At 37.1% G+C, this 16816-nt stretch overlaps 2 protein-coding genes across 4 annotated transcripts in view; both read right to left on the reverse strand.

Moving 5' to 3' along the window:
- The window catches only part of atp13a3 (ATPase 13A3), a 36835-nt gene extending 34434 nt beyond the window's left edge, over window positions 1-2401 (reverse strand). Inside the window, exon 1 of one of the 2 annotated variants that reach the window (XM_088077673.1) lies at window positions 2182-2401. The gene's annotated coding sequence lies outside the window, so the exon portion shown is untranslated. The remainder of the gene's footprint in view (window positions 1-2181) is intronic. The other variant, XM_042516049.2, reaches the window with a different exon arrangement.
- A 4205-nt stretch (window positions 2402-6606) lies between these two features.
- On the reverse strand, window positions 6607-14986 carry tmem44 (transmembrane protein 44). Of its 2 annotated transcripts, none has more exons than XM_088077674.1 (10): window positions 14625-14986; window positions 14414-14540; window positions 14242-14332; window positions 13840-13997; window positions 13237-13323; window positions 12965-13135; window positions 11922-12059; window positions 11518-11586; window positions 11291-11428; window positions 6607-6889 (listed from the first exon to the last, which is right to left on the reverse strand). In XM_088077674.1, the coding sequence occupies exons 1-10, from the start codon at window positions 14801-14803 to the stop codon at window positions 6689-6691; spliced, it is 1359 nt and encodes a 452-aa protein (XP_087933800.1). In that variant the 5' UTR covers window positions 14804-14986; the 3' UTR covers window positions 6607-6688. The 2 variants fall into 2 exon arrangements, with proteins under 2 accessions (XP_087933800.1, XP_042339966.2); XM_042484032.2 differs by having other exon boundaries at window positions 11895-12059; window positions 14625-14984.
- Between the last annotated feature and the right edge of the window lie 1830 nt (window positions 14987-16816).

Here is a 16816-nt window from a genome sequence, read left to right on the forward strand (position 1 = left end):
ATGTGTTTGTGAAATTACATGACATTTTCAGTTTTTTCATGACTGTGGGAATCCTGTAACTGGTGAAATCTACATCATGTAGACAAAGTGATATGCCAAACAAATATGTGACAAAGTCTTTGTAAAGCAACAATTAACAGCAAAACACAAAAAAAGAAACTTGAGGGTGCACTGAGGTACGTAAGACACATCGTAAGGAAAAAAGCAAACTGAAATACAGCACATCTATAAGACCCTCAAAAATTCAGTATTGGTGTGAAGAAGTCCAAGTGTGAGGGAATCCTCTAAGAGGCCTAGAAACTTCTAAAGGAGCTTACACCAGAAGATAAAGATATCAAATAAAATGCTTTTCAGTGCATATATTAATTCATTGTGCAAAATAAGAAAAATACTTCAATTTGGGTTTGACATTTTGTACATGTGCACTGTGTCAAAAAAAAAATCAGCATTTTGGCCAATTCAATATTTCATTTAAAGCCAATATCTACCGATACTGATGATGTGCTGTTATTATTGTGCATCCCTAGTCAAAACAGCTAATAACATCAACTGTGGTTTAAAGGTGAAGTGTGTTATATTTAGGGTGATTTGGTGTCATCTGGCAGTGAATTGCAGACTGCAACCAGCTAAAACTTCTCCTGGCTTGAATTCCTTCAGTGTTCATTGATCAGGAGATTTTTACCGAGAGCCAAATTAGAGGAGGGGTCTCTTCTTCTCCAAATCAAATGGACCCAGTAATTTAAACTGATCAAAACACTGAATGAAGCAGTTTCATGTAACCAATCAGTGTAACTAGAGCTGCTAGAAGGGAGCTGACACAAAAATGTGAACGGTCCTACCTGGAATCCGTGTTTGATTTATCAATTCAACGAGGACCTGCTCTCTATGTAGATATAAACAGCTCATTCTAAGGTAAGGGAAACACAGCATCTCTTTTATCAGGTGCTTTTGCACTTAAGATGAAGAACATAAGAAGAACATACTTAATATATTGTATTCCATTTCTGCAATACCTTTACTTTTTATTTTACACACTAGAACTATAGTATTGTAAAACAATCAAACAATGACAATGTTATTATAGCCTATGCATTAATTTGTATAAGGTATAATAACTACACTCACTTAAGCTCTGGCAGCTGTTTTGAATGGTTGTACAGATTCTCCAGACTATAATCGAATAGAACAAGATGACTATATTGACTTGTGTACACTTCAGTGTACATTTTGGTCTTTGAATTTTCCTTTCAGAAACAGAAATGAAAACAAAAACAAAATGCAATAGTTATTTTAAAAAATAAAATCAAAATTCATTCGGTTCATTTTTGTTTGGGGGGGGGGCAGAAATGTTCTTTTTCTTGAATAAAATTTGTTTTGTTTTTTCATATCTGTTTTTGACAGGAAAACTTAAAAGACCAAAGAGTACACTGACCTGTACAGCACATCCTGGACTGCCACTCGACCAAAGTGACCGGTGTTAGGAGGAATATGGCGAAGCTTATAGAAAGGAGGTGTGTCAGCCAAACAGTTAATATATATATACATATATATATTAACATATATATACATATATAATTTATTTTAATAAAATAACCGCCTTTATTACATCTAAAGTGACTAAAATAATCGGTAGCAACCAATCCCAACGAAAGAAAACTCGCTCTTGAGCCAATTTAGAAACAATCTTGCTGTCACAGCTGTCATGTGTAACTGTCATTAATCTACACTGTAACGGGATATAGGTTTTCAGTTGTTTAGTCTGTATTTATCTTTCACACAATAATGACAGCGACATCCTTAATAACCTTTAATAGCGATAAATGCCGAATTACTGTCAATGAATCATAGCTACAAGCCCCGGGCGGCCAGGGAAGTGCTTCATCGGGTAGACGTGAAGACATCGCTGCTAACCGGCTAACGTTAGCCTGGCTCCATTGTTAGCCCGCCTCTTAATGACTAGCTTAATACTACCGTCCGTGTGTCTTCCACTGTTCATCTTACTTTAAGTTTCAGTCAATGTGAGAGCGAATCGGCGTTTCCAAAAAAAAACCAACCCTGGTCGTTTTTTCCCGGACACGCATCAGCTAGCCACCGTTAGCTTTAGCGCAGCTAGGTAGCAACTGACACATGGGTGATGATGACAGCGATACAGGGAAACATACTTGAGAGAAACACACTCACCCAGAACCACCTGGACACTCTGAAGATCACCTTCGAGTCATTGTGAGACTAAAGTCGATGTTATCTGAAGGAAAACGTCGTTGAAGAGAAAAATGGACTAGGTTGAATAGAAAAATGTTGTCGCAACAGAGGCAGAGTGTAAGATTGCTGTGCGTTGACAGCTCAGTGGGACAGACTGAGTACTACAGCAGCAGCGGCGAACTGGACTGAACTGGCTGTCTGATGGCAGGAAGTGACATCACGGGAGGAGATTCGCAAGGTGGAGAGCGCGCACATCACCAGACAATAGTGCTCGTGAATATTTAATTAATTTTGTTATTTTAGTATCTATCTTTCCTTCTGCGACTGAAAGCTCCCCTTTAGTAATTAAGCTTAATCAATAATGATAAAAGTGTCAACTTTTGGAAAATTATGCCACTTTTTTTTAATATATTTTGTTTTGTTTGGTTATTTATTTATTTACCTATTTATGTTCTCATCTGTTTATTTGTCTGTATCATTTGTAGACTGCAGTTTCACTCGACTTTCTCATATATATAGAGAGAGAGAGAGATACATAGATAGATAGATATTCTAATAACCTGTGTTATCTGATGTTTTATATATGTTCGGTTTGTCAATCAAATAAAATAAATTAGAATTAAAAATAAATTATTAAATAAAAATACATTAGAGATAGTCGCAAACTGTAAAAAAAAAAAAAAAACCCTACATAACAAAAGAACACAAAACACATCACCCTGAAGTAAATATGATTTGACCTGTTAATGTTGATGATCATGATCATTAGAAATACAGTAAGTTCTGTTGTTGTCCTTTAATCTAGATTTTTTGGTCTTATTTATTTAATTATATATTGTGGAGGAAAAGCATGGAAAATATGTGATAAATACTGTATAACAAGCTTAGGAAATATACCTCAAGATATTACATAGAATTTACCAATTGTTCTTATGTTTTTTCGATTCAACTTAGCCATGGATCTTTCTCTAAATACCACTGTGCATGTAGAAAGTTTCTCTCATGTGCATTATAGAGTAAAAATAATAATACAGATTCATGTCATATTTCTAGCTAAGTTGATTGAATGTTAATTTTCTAGAAATGTGAGATAATGTGTGTGTGTGTGTGTGTGTGTGTGTGTGTGTGTGTGTGTGTGTGTGTGTGTGTGATGCCATGCTTAAGCCAAGGTAAGAATCAAAATGCTGTATGTCATACAATTATATTATATTTGAAAAATGCCATATTCATAAGTTATTTTAGATTTTGTCTTGTTTTTAGTTGGGACTTATTTTAGCTGGCTAAAATAGCCTATGTTTTGTTGCTGACCCATCCACAGCAGTAGATTCCTGAGCTTCTATGTTGGAATCCCTGTTTCTCCAAAGTGGGGGCATGACAGCCGCAATCTCCTGCATGTAATACAGTGACTATGGATAAATATATCACACAACCCCACTTAAAAAAGTCCAAACTATTCCTTTGAGACCTTTGTTATTTTTGTTATTATTGTGCTCATATAGTGTATACCACTGGACATTAGCAAAGAGCAAAAGTTGTGTTTGATCAAATGACCTTAACCCAATTAATTTACACCTATATGCCTCTAGGTTGAGCAGTTTTTATGGATCTTAAGCAAAGCACAGAGCCAAACATAAAGTTTTAGCTCTGGGGTCCAACAGACACGTTAAGTCATGGTTATTGAGTAAATACAGAAACATCTAAGAACATCCTAGTGCTAGTTACTCAAAAATGAACTCTCTAGTATTGCACCTCAACACTATATTTTACATAATGCAAGCAAAAGCTCCTTGTATTTATAGGTTTTAATTGCCATGTCCCTACTTTGTTATGCAGATTTTCTGTAAGAAATTCAACAGCTCAAGTTAAAAATCATTATGGTTATTTCTTTAGACTTTAGAGAATTCTTCCAAAGAAAACTGAGTCACCTCTGTTACAAAGTTGCTAAGCAACTCATTATCACATAACCCTTACTCAGTTATTCATTAACAATTAGGTATTCATTAATCAACATTCTGTTTCACTTTGCAACTATTCAGGATTTTGTGTTACTCCTGAACATTTTTCCCCCTCCCCCTCTGCAAGGTGAACAAAATGTCCTGCAGGCTTAAATCATCCAGCGTCTTGCATGTCCTCTGCAGTGGAGTGATCACTGACGCACGGGCCAAGAAAAACAGAAAGGCCCGTTCCCCACTGCTGCTTCAGATGTGCTAATCCATGCTCTTCATCACTTCTGCAAACAGAATTCCACCTTTTTATGCGGGACATGGTTTGTTTTGCTACGGCCCAGTCTCAGAAGGGTTCAGAGATGAGGCCCAGTAAATGGAGCAATGCTGGCTCAGCATTCACCATGACATCAGATATCATTAACAAAGTACAAACACATCATGTTGTTTTAGTTCATAGGGTCTATATAGAAATACAGCTTTAACAGCAAATTTGGGTTTAGGTTTATTTCTAAGATGGTTAACGGTTTGAGTTCTCACATGCGGAACAACCAAACATAAATCTATTACAAAAATGAAAAGTAAAGTAAAGGGAAGGTATTTTGAAATATAATCTCCAGCTGAAAAGCCACTATGTGTTTAATGACTGATCTTATTCACCATCTCAGATTTCAGGCCTCTTCACTGCACTACACATGGGATATATTTCTATTCATCAGCAACATGAGACTGGCCTTCGCAGCAGCAAGCACAGCATGGCTTTTCATTGTGGGTCGATTAATCACATTCCACATTAAAGACAAAACAGTTACAGAAGCATCTATATTAGTACTGGATGATATGGCCTTTAAATCATTTCGTAATATTTTAGGCATATATCTACTAAAATACTAAATCAACTTCAGTTACAACAAGTTATTACATTACAGTTATAATAAATTTAGAGTACTGTAATAAAGTTTAATAAAGTGCTGTTAAAATAAAGTTAAATTATTGTTCCAATTAAATTAAATAACCCTCTGAAATAATAAGTTAAACAAGTGCTAAGTGCTATAATTAAGTTAATCAAAATATTACAATACATTTAAATTACTGTTATAAAAAAGTTAAATCAAGTACAGTACCATAAAGTCAAATAAATTGCAGTTAAATTGAAGCTAAGGCACTATTATTATAAAGTTTTAAAATGTTCTGTTACCATATAGTCAAATAAACTTCTTTTATAATAAGGAAAATGAAGCAGGCTTCTGTTAAAGTTAAGTATTGCTGTAATTAAAGCTGAACCAGTACTTTTATCCTTAAGCACCCAGCTCGTCTTGGGCGTTGTGTTTTTGCTTGATGCTTTAGTTAGCAGAAAGTTAAACCATTACAACGGTGCTGTTAAACATGAGGATACATTGGCTGTGAGCAGGAAACAAACTAACAGCTTTTCACTTCATACAATAATAATATCTGCAAATCGTACTTGTCCTCCATGGTTACATATTACAACTAAAAGGTCTTGGTCTGGAGCTCTGCAGATACAAAAGCACACCCTTCGCCTGCTCCCACACAGAGTGAGATAACTGAAACACCAGAGCATCCTCATGCCTAATTTTTTAAGTGTTACACAATAAATGAGAATTAATTCTTCATATGTGCAAAAAATTGCTTGCTCAAAATCATTGATTTAATAATTAATTTTAATCAGAAACTGACAGAACTGTAGCGTAAAAACAATCTCTCAACAGGATATTGGTGGTATTCAATAAACAATATTACCGAATCATCTCCCAGCCTGACCTATCATGTCATGTTTACATGACAAACAGGGTGTTGAGTCACATTAATTTCTACCGCTATCAGCGATTGCTTTGTTACACTTTATTAGTTGTTTCCCAGCCATTTGTCTCAGACTTGAGGAAATGTTACAGGGAGGAGTAAAATGTGCTCCATTAATTTGCTCTAATCTGTGTATTGTTCCGTTATCAGGTTTTAGGAAGTCCCTTCAGTTAAAAATGCCCTGTTCTGTTGCTCTAGCATCGACTGACGCCCCACAACAGGCAGATGGACAGAGGTCCAAAGGATGATGGAGAGGACAGAGGAGCCCTGGCCGTCTAGTCTGGCGCTTATCTGGTCCACCGGGGTTTTTCCCAGTCCAGCCCCGATAACCCTGGTTGACCAGCAAAATACAGGATATGACCTGATAACCCTGCAAGGCAGCAGGGTCACAATATTGTTTTATTAGGGGTTGTCTTTTCTGTAAACCTTCCTAACAGATCTCAGAGGGCTTTATGGATGCAGTCAGGAGTTTTGACAATAGTTGTAGTTGTCTGTGCACTGACGGACAAGTTAGAGACAAGGCTGCACACAATGCAACTAGAATGCAGCATCCAGCATTATTTCACCATTATTTTACTATTTTAACACTGGCATGTTGATGTGATGTGAAAGCTAAACTGTAAACAAGACAGATGACAGGTCAGTGTTAACACTTTTTATTTTCCCTCAAAATAATACACCAGACGTGTAATAAATTACTAATTGATAATGGTATTTCTTTGTCATTTTGCCAAGCTTGCAGAGGAGAGGCTCTCAGCCTCTTTGGTACTTGACAGAGTTTTATCTGGAAGTCTGATCATGGCACAGGTGCAGATGTTAATGGGTTTGGGGTTTGTTGGCCACTCTTGAGGTGGAAGCTCATCCCCCTCCTGTTGTTTTGCTGTTGGGTCTCTCCACCTTGCATTTGCCTCTGCAAAATCCCACTGGAAAATATGGACAGGTGAAGATATAATCATGGATTATGTGATATTTTACAATGCGTCACCATACCAGGACTTTTAAAGCTTATTAACCATCACCGTAGCACAATCACTGAGCTATAAAGAAGACATGAAAGAGTAAAGTCTGTATTTTTCTATCTGGACCATATCTTCCCATGATTTTGTTTTTATCTATGTATGGATCCTTTCTATAATGCTGTATGACATTTATAATAACAATCTGGACCGACCCGTCAGTGGCAACAATAAGCACTTTTAGTGGAAGTAAATTCATGAATTGCCCATTAACGTTACACTGCAGGCAGTTTTGCTGCAGTCACAACACTGGACTCTATCACTCACTATCACTACTGGACCAATTTCAAGAGTTGTTGTTCCCATCAGTCATTTAGACACAAAAAAATGGAAAATAGGGTCCAGATTCAAAATAATTGAAATTACCCTTTAAGGCCTAATGAGGAGTATGTTTTGGGGTGTTTTGCTCAATTGAAAGACATCTGATAGTGGTTGCAGTTTACTCACAACCTCTCAATGGCATCCAGGCTACAAATAACCTGCATCAAGCAATCATTTCTGGAGCACAAGAATATTTGTTATCACTTTTTCTGAGACCGTGACCCTTATCCCATTTAACTCTGGTTATTTGCTAGTGACCCTGAAATGATATACTTTTTTATCATTCAAGTTGTTTGAGAGAATCAGCCAAATGTGAAGAGTGCAAAAGGCTTAGACCTGCTCACACACAGGGCTGAGTCCTGAAAGAGGTATTACACAAGAGACTATAAACATCGCCCAAAATAGCAGAGGGTAACACTGGCCCCCTATAGACAAGGCAACCATTTTGCAGTACTTCCTAAGCAGACAGACCCAGCCCATTGCTGGTCTTTAATCAAAGATCCTTTACAGGAGAACAATTGGGCCACAAGACAAATCTAAAACAATTCCAAGCAAAGAACCGGCACTCAGCAGAAATGTGCAAGAAACACACGGCACAATAATTCAAGCTGCTGCCTGCAGTGAACTTTGTCTGCTCTGTGCACACTCTAAAACGCTGTGTGGTTTTATCATGATCAGCAATTATGGTGTTGACATGAAAAGCAGACTAAATTTTCATTCACATTGTATGTAAATGCAACTAAAATTGTTGTAGCGCTATGATCTTGTCCTTTTTGCCCTCAGCTTGCCTTGAAACATTTTACGGTTGGGTAACTGCCGGGTTGAATGTAGTGGAAAAGTTTTGCAACCAGATAAAAAGTGACAGTTTCAAATGGGCCGTCTTTAACCCCTCTAGCGTTCTGTGTATTAGAGATTAAACAGTAGACACAGTGGAAACCTTCTTTCCATTCAATCACAAAGCAAACACCTTCTGTTAATTCTAACCAGCGAGTGGAAAAGGTGCCAGAGGGGATGGGACTACTCTATGAATTTACCCGCTGCTGTCCTAGTTTCATTTTTGTTTTTTGTTTTTTTTAAATTAGCAACTGCAAAGGGCAGAACAATAAATATATCAAAAATAGTGAGTGCAAAAAATTAGCAAGAGTAAAAGGCATTACACTTAAAAGCAATGCGATACATACATGGGGGTAGATGAAGACGGGAATATAGAGAAGACCGGACAAGACAGTACAACATGCAAAAACCAATCAAGCATGATTGTTTTCCTTCTGTTGTTGATATGCAAACTGATTATTGAGGTCACTGTGTTTATAAAGACCTCAGACTGGAGATTTGTTCAGTTCAGATCAGCAAAGATTAGCAGTTAGAGCAGCAAGAGCTGAACAGATTTGGTTTCATGGACTAATCTGAGCTGCCCCTAAAACACTGAATATTTGGAAGTTTTTGTAGCATTCAGGAAAAACAGTCCTCCACCTACAATGAGAGTTTAGATTAGATTAAAAGTCCATTATTCTGCTTATTTTCAGGTTAATACTTGTATTTGGGTTTTTACTAGAACATGTTTACATGCTTTAATGTTAAAAAAATACTTAATTTTCCTCATATTAACTTCCTGAATATACCTGTAATCACCCTATATCTCAAACGTTTCGTGTCAGCGCGTCTCTTTAAGCCCCCACTTTTGTAAAAGCCCAGTCTGCTCAGATTGGGCAGTATTTCCAGGCCTTCTACATCTAAGCTCTTGGCGTCTCTGCACCATCAGTGCAGGCGGGAAATGACCGTAATAGTGGCACTTTCTACCTTTAAATAGAATAGTTGTGACATTACAACTTTTCAGAAGTCTTGACAGCTTGTTTAAAGGCACTGTTTCTGAATATGGACTAAGTGCTTTTTTCTGTGGATTTAGAGTTCTGCCACCTTCATTGTATTCATACAGCAAACTTACCTGCTCTATAGTAAAAAAGACACATGGGAATCTGACTGTTTAATAATATTGGACCTTAAGTTGAAGGGGAATTTTCACACAGCCAAATAAAGTTGTACCACACATAGTACACTTAAAACACTTTGTTAAAGCCCTCATCCTTCTCTAGCCCACTAACTGTGCTAGGGGCATTCACGTCATTTGCTTTTTCCTGTTTGGTGAAAGGCATCAAGCTGCAATTGTTTGCGCTCACACCATTTGCCTTTTGTTTTTTATTAAATGACATCCTCTATAGCTTGGCGCTCCACAGCAGAGCAGTGAGGGAGTTTCTCTTGTGGCTGCAAGAACTTCAGAGGGAAGAAGCTTGTAATTTCACTGGGCCTGCAAACTGTGCCTTTTCAAAGACGGGGAATTATAGAAATGTGAACTTTCCTCTAAAACTAGACTTGTTTTTTGCAGTGTAGCCGATATTTAATTCTGGGCACAACTGCACACTGCAGAATGAAGCCACGTTTCACTTTACTTGGATTACCAGTTAAAATGCAAACCGTGCTGCTCACAAATATTCACTCTATGCGCTTATACCACAAACCCACATGCACACACAATGGTCACTCTTGAGTTTGACTCATCATCCTAAAAGTGTATGCTAGCTGTTGTCTTCTTACAAGAACCTCTGACTGCAGCCTGACTAACTTCCCCCTTAATCACATGTGAAAAGCACTAGCACAGTCCTTTACTTCTTCTTATGACTTCCTCTGAAAGCTGTTTTTTCATTTGCTCATTATAACTTCTTAGACAAATTTTTGATGCATTTAATCTAATCAGAGTGTCTACAGGTATCAGAAACTCAAATTAAATGCTTTTTTAGGACCTTTTCAAGGTTATTTTACACCAAATTTAAGACTGATTTTTGGTCAAATCATCATTTTCTTAGTCAAGCATAGCAGGTAAGTACAAAGATAAACAGTGCATATGTAGTCCTGAACAGAAGTAGGTTTTATGTTGGAATACAGTTATTAGAGTGAGTAAGGTTAATCTACATTTTGACAAACAGAATTTTAAAGATGGACAAATGACATTAGACAAAATATTTGTGTCAATCAAAACCACACAAATTCAAATGTAAAACTAGCATAATACCCTTTAAGGCCTGGTGTTTTATAAAATTGAATTTAAAACATTTTAAGACTTTGTCAGGACCTGCAGACACCCTGCTAACCTATTCTGACAGAGACAGGAGGTATAAAGCTCTAGATATACTTTATCTTGATGGGCAGAAGAACAGACACTGCCATATCAACCCTTTAAGGAGGTCAATAACAATGTCTTGCCTTTCACCTCTCAAACTTCTGTGCTGTGTTGTGCTGGGAAAACCTGTTACATAAGCCCATATAAAAAGGCAATAAATCAAAAGCTCCAAGTAATCCAAAAAGTTCACATGAGGTGATAAAACACAAGTTAACAGAAGTCAAACCCTCTGTTACAGACATTCATATTTTGCTGTTACCACCTAGTGGCACACTGTGAGAAGCACACTTCATAACTTAAAATATTAACAAATTTGTGTCTGAGATCACTGCTCAAAATGTTTTCTGGATGCACAACTGCAAAAAGGCAAAGCTATTTCTGAAATATGGTAATCATTGCAGAATAAATATCTACAAAACATGCAGTAAATTACAATATATGCTAATTTAAGACTTTTCTTGCACAATTTTAACAGGACAACGCTGACTAAAATCAAATTAAGTTAAAATATTATTTAATTTTATCACTTATTTTCTCTTCACTGCTGCCTTTCATCAAGTTAAACATCTATAATTTCTTACACTGCTATTACTTTTGTATGTTATACCTGTCTAAGTAAATTTTAGCTTGTTCTAATTTTCTATTCCCTAGCTCTTTAATTAGGTTTGTAGTTGCATTTAAATTTCAGTTTACAATGTGTTTCTTTTGCACTACGTCTCAAAGAGTTTGCTGATCTGACTGGTTAGTTTACTTAAGTTTGCAAGAAAATGCCCTTGTGCTCACCAACACAGCTAAACAAAGCTCCAACCCACCTCTAGATCAGAGCTGACCACTGAAGAGTCATCGGACATATCTGAGGAGCAGAAACTGCTGACTCGGATCACTCGCATTGTCTTGTTGAGGGGCAGGTCCGCCATGTCCTCCTTGGACATCACCTCCTTAAGGCACATCTGTAAAACAAAACTTCCACTGCAAGAATCCCCACTGATTGAGGTGAAGAAAAAAATGCTACCTGTGTCACCACAGATGCATCACTTACTTTCCTTGCAGGTTGAACACTGATGTCCATATAACTGCCCATCTCTGTCATCATCTGGACATTTTTTATCTTTGAAGAAAAGGTTGAAAATTGCAATGCTAAAACAAGACATTGTTGAAAAGGCATTCACTTTACAAGGACTCACATCTTGTGGAGGAATGCCTGTATAACGTCTCTTACTTTTATGCAGATTTAAGCTCACAAATCAAGATGATTTAATAAGTGAAGCGGCACAGTATGTAAAGTTCCTATGTTGTCAATGTTAAAACAATTAGATCTTGATTTACTCAGGAAATCTCATCAAGATTTCTGTGTGTTCCTGGGTAAAAAAATAGGACCTAAAATATGAGTCAGGAAAATACTATATGAAAATGTACTTTTGTTTGCGCTGAACTTGATTTAACCTGCTGTTTTCTCTGTCTCTTCATGACATCATTATCCTCAGTGGGGATGCCTGAGCTACCTAAAAGGCTCTCTGAGTCTGGAGAAAATCTGGTAAGCTGTCGTCTGCTTCCTCTCTTGCACCAACGGATGACAAGAATCTGGAGAGGTTGGGTTAAAGGTCAGCACATATAACCTAATTGAAAATAAGTACAATTCACATACATTCCAGTAGTGAAGTGTAGGAGTGTAGTACATTTATAGTAGGTCCGGGAATAACCAGAGTCCCCATGATATTATATAATTTATTTTATATCTATATATCTTTATATATCTATATCTATCTATCTATATATATATATATCAAAATTATATGCTGACTATAATAATAACATACATTGCTTTGTCAAAATATGTTACATCTATTAAGATAAGGTCTCACTTTAATCATTTTATTGCAGCAACATGCATCTGGTGCACTATAAAAGCAATTTTTTTTATTATTTTAGTGGGCAACCATAAGTTTAATTTAAATTTATAATGAACAGTATTTATAATTTCAAAGCAATTTGACACCTCGCGTCCATTTATTGATACCTGCAACACACGCTGTCAACATGTTGTTGCCACCCAGTGGTATACTATGAGAAGTGCACTTCATAACTTTATTGACAGACTTCAGTCTGAGATCACTGTTCAAATCGTTGTCAGTATCCAAAACTGCAAAAAGTTGAAGCTATTCCTAGAAGTATGGTAATATTAGCAGAATAAATATCTATGCAACATTTATGTTGAGACTTTTTTTTACACAATTTCCATTGATACCCAAGAATTTCCCATATTGCCTGCCTGCCATCTATCCATCCATATGATATAATTTATATCAAATTGTACTTTGTGTTATTTACCACAGATCAAACACTGAGATGTCAATATTGTGCTACACATACCACCAGGGACCATCTCCGGTTCTGTGGTGAATGTGGTTAACAGCTTTGTCACGAATTGTAGCCCCGCATCTGACAGAGTGAGTGATGCAGTCCCGCTGCACTATATATAAGGATACAAGAAGGTCCAGGGTGGCACAGCATATCGCTGACAGCAGCCACGGCAAGACTCTCAAAAGAAACTCAAACTGAGTGTCGTAGAGGAGTATGGCAGCAGCATAGAGGGCACCAGACAGCGAGCACAGCAGTCCAGAGATCATGTAGGCCCGGGTCAACATATGTCCTCTGCACTAAGGGGAGATATTAGGTTTGATTCCCTTAAAATAGTTTTAATACTAACAACTGTTAGTGGCTCTGACACAAAAACACTCATGCACTTTTTGGCACTTACTGCTCTGCAGAGTGTTGGGAACCTGGAGGTGCAGGTGATGACAAACGACAGCAGGCCGAGTATGTAACCCAGAATTTCAGTGTTGCCCTGTTAGAAGTACATTTTTAGTTGTTATGGCAGATACAACACTTATATGCTTTCAAAGTAATGTAATGGTTAATATATGTGAAAGTAGTATTAGTACTAGTAATACTACTAATTCCATTGTCATAATTTCATACTGTATGTTGGTATACTAACATATTACAAGCATTATAACAGTAAATTATTTGTGTATTATTTGTATTTTGATTGTTTTCTCTCCTTTTTACCATTACCATGAATCTCAACAGTCTCAGCCAGTGTTTTTTTCTTGTTGAGGACTTTAACGGAACATGAACATCCACCCAAAATGCAGAAATTGAAGATGCAGTCTACTTAGTATCTAAAACTACAGAGCGCCACATTAGTTTAAGTGAAGTGTAGATGTAGATATTCAAATTCAACACACTGGCAGATTATCTCAGTACATTTCACATAAATGTAAATGTATTTCTCCATGGAGCTTCACTAAGTCATATAATTAAAGGACTATACATAGCCACAGTGGTGTTGTGTGCTTACTTGGAGGGTGGTGTGCAGCAGTCTCCGCTCACTGAGAGGCCTGTCTGGGGGGTGGTGAGCCACCCTGGACTTAAGAAAACCCCCTGCAACCACCATGAGTACACACACTGCAAGGAGGTGCTGTCTCCTCCGCCCCCTTTTCATCCTAAATCTCTTTTCTGAGGGAGAACAAACACAACAGAGGATTTTTGCAATAGAAAACAGCTGCAACACATGTTCTATTCATTTGTTTGGTTATCTGTAGAGCGTCTCTGATAAGTCTGTTTTGCCTAAAAGGTTCAGCCCTTTGGGTGCTGATACAAAAAACATATGTGCCACCTTTCTCCTCTTTGTTTGGCCACATTCTCAGACAGTGAATAAGGTTTGAATTATGATTTAGATATGGCATTTCTCTAAACTCACCTGCCTTTGAGTTCCAGCACAGGAGCACATGGCAGCAGCAAGACATAAAACTGACAGCATCAATAGTGGCAGCAAAAGCCCCCATCAAAACCTACAGGGGAAGAGCAGATATAAGTTATGATTATATGCAAAAGATTAAAAAACACACACACACACAACATGATTGTATTACCTGAATATGCAGCTGACTAGACAGAATGGCTCCAACTGTGCTGCAGATGTTACCGAGGAGGCTGTAGAGAAAAGTGGAGGCTTCTCCCGGATTTTCTCTCCGCAATGTGCACCTCTGATACACGAGCCTTGCAGAGATGGCACAGATGCAATCATTAAAAAAACTTTTGATTTAATTACTGTGACAAATACTCGAATGCAAAAGTACGTACAGAAAGCATGACAGCAGTAAAAACAGCGCAGACAGAAAGCAGAGACCGATGGGGACGCAGAGTTTGTTTGCGTCATGAGAGAAACAGGTGGTGACTGAATGGACGCAAAATTCAACCAAACCGAAGAGAAATGTGTTTCCTGTAGTTTGACCCTCCAGGGCCAATGTAGGTCCCCGCATATTGACTGGAAATATGTTTACATTTCGGAAAAAAAATAATCAGTGAAGCACCCGTGCAGCCGTTGGCCCACGAGGACTGAGTGACTGCTGCGTCGAGTTGTGTCAACCTGACGAGGTTTGCGTGAGGTTTACGCACATCGTAAAAAGGAAAACTACCAGACACAACTAGAGTGCACACGGCATATCATGTGACGACGAACAACCAATCACAACCACCAACTGTCCTAATTTGATACTCCTGGGGAAAGGCATGGACAATTTGTGATGAACAGTTTAAATGAACTAGCTTCGGGAAGTATCCTTCATGATTTTTTACGGAATGTACCCAGTAAAGCTTGTGTTGGAAGGATTTAAGCTGAATATTGATTATAGGATACATGTGTTTTTTTCCCTTTTTTGTGGGCTTGAAAAAGAAAGTAATTATCACTTATTTTTCAATATGTTTATACCAGAATGTTTTGATCTATGCTGCCAACTTAATAAAAACATAAACTTAAGATAAATGTTGAAATAATTACATTTGACATAATGTTATACTATAGGCTAACTAACATTGAAAATAACAACTTGTATTTCACGCAACCCTTTCGAAATTTTGGAAAATTTTAAAGCGAATTCATGAGAAAAAAAAAGATCAGACACTAAAGCAACTTCCATGCACTTTGTTACAGACTAACATCAATATAGCACTATGTATCACTATGTATGATAAGGTAAAGAAAATGGGCTATAAAGACATTTAAGTTATTAAGTAATTATTATTAAGTATATAATATTATTAAGTATAATATGATGAAATTGGCATTATGAAATGTGAATGTGATTTCTTTTGTTTCTTTGCTTTTGAGTTTTTGTCCTTTCGTTTTTATTATGTTTTTAATTTAGTTATTTTTGTATTTTGTTGTTTGTTTTGTCCTGTGTGTGTATCTGTATGCATTTTTGTATTGGTCTTGTATTCAATAAAGAAAGTAAAAAATAAATGAATAAAAAACGTCGGGTGGATATTTACTGGATTCAACGCTCAATTTTGGAGCGCTGCAGAGAATGAGTGAAAACAACCGATCAAACTTTCGTCAGATTTTCGTTAAGTAACAGTCTCTGGTAAATATGGAGAAGTTGACAGTTTTAATGCAAGTACAATGTGAGTTTTACATCTCTACCACAGAATACATTTAAGGCACGATACATAGGTAAGAAACACCCGGAAGAAGATAAGCTCTGAACTCAGGTAAGAGGTGCTCGTTCTGGCTGCTTGGCAACCTCAGACGCAGCCTACCTCCGCGCGCCCGAAAGATGGCACCGAGTGGAGACGAGCGCAACACCCACCTTGTGTTTACCAGGTGGCATGAGTGCAGGCAGTCTCTGTGGCCCATAAATGGTGAAAAATGATCTGGAAGTCTAGAGTTTTTCAGTGTTCAACGATGTATATTGCAGTTTGTAGAAGAAGCGTTTCCTTGATACGATTACTCTGAATTTTGCAGGTTTTCCTCGATTTATCTTTGGTGTTTTTTCCTTGTGTTTTAAACTTTGCAGACAGTTAAAATGGACTGTTATATTCTGACTGTTATATATATATATTGTTGAATATATTCGATGCATATAAAACAGTACAGAAAACCTACTAAACAACGTAAAGAGTGAACACAATAGCTGCAGGAAGTTTGGTTAAAACGAGCGATTTGGATGGATGGATTTGAGATTGGATTTTGAGCAAAAATATTTCCTCTGAATATTATACATGAGAATGAGTTTTCCTGGTATTTTATAGGAAATCTTGATACAATGTCTGTAGCCTGTTGTGAATTTTGTGAGAATAAGTTCCTTGTTAGAACATGAAAATATCTTGTAAGATTAAGTACATTTCCTTGTCAAAACACGAACATATCTTGTTATAACAAGAAACTTGTATTGTCATAACAAAATTTAGATTTTTTCTGGCATGTCAGTAATCTGCTTCCAAAGTTTGGGAATGATTTTGTCTTTTTTTTTGTGTTAAATCATTCATACTTTGTA

Source organism: Plectropomus leopardus, chromosome 5 (assembly GCF_026936395.1).
Source record: "Plectropomus leopardus strain MGB_pleo_1.0 chromosome 5, ASM2693639v1, whole genome shotgun sequence".
Lineage (NCBI taxonomy): Eukaryota > Metazoa > Chordata > Actinopteri > Perciformes > Serranidae > Plectropomus > Plectropomus leopardus.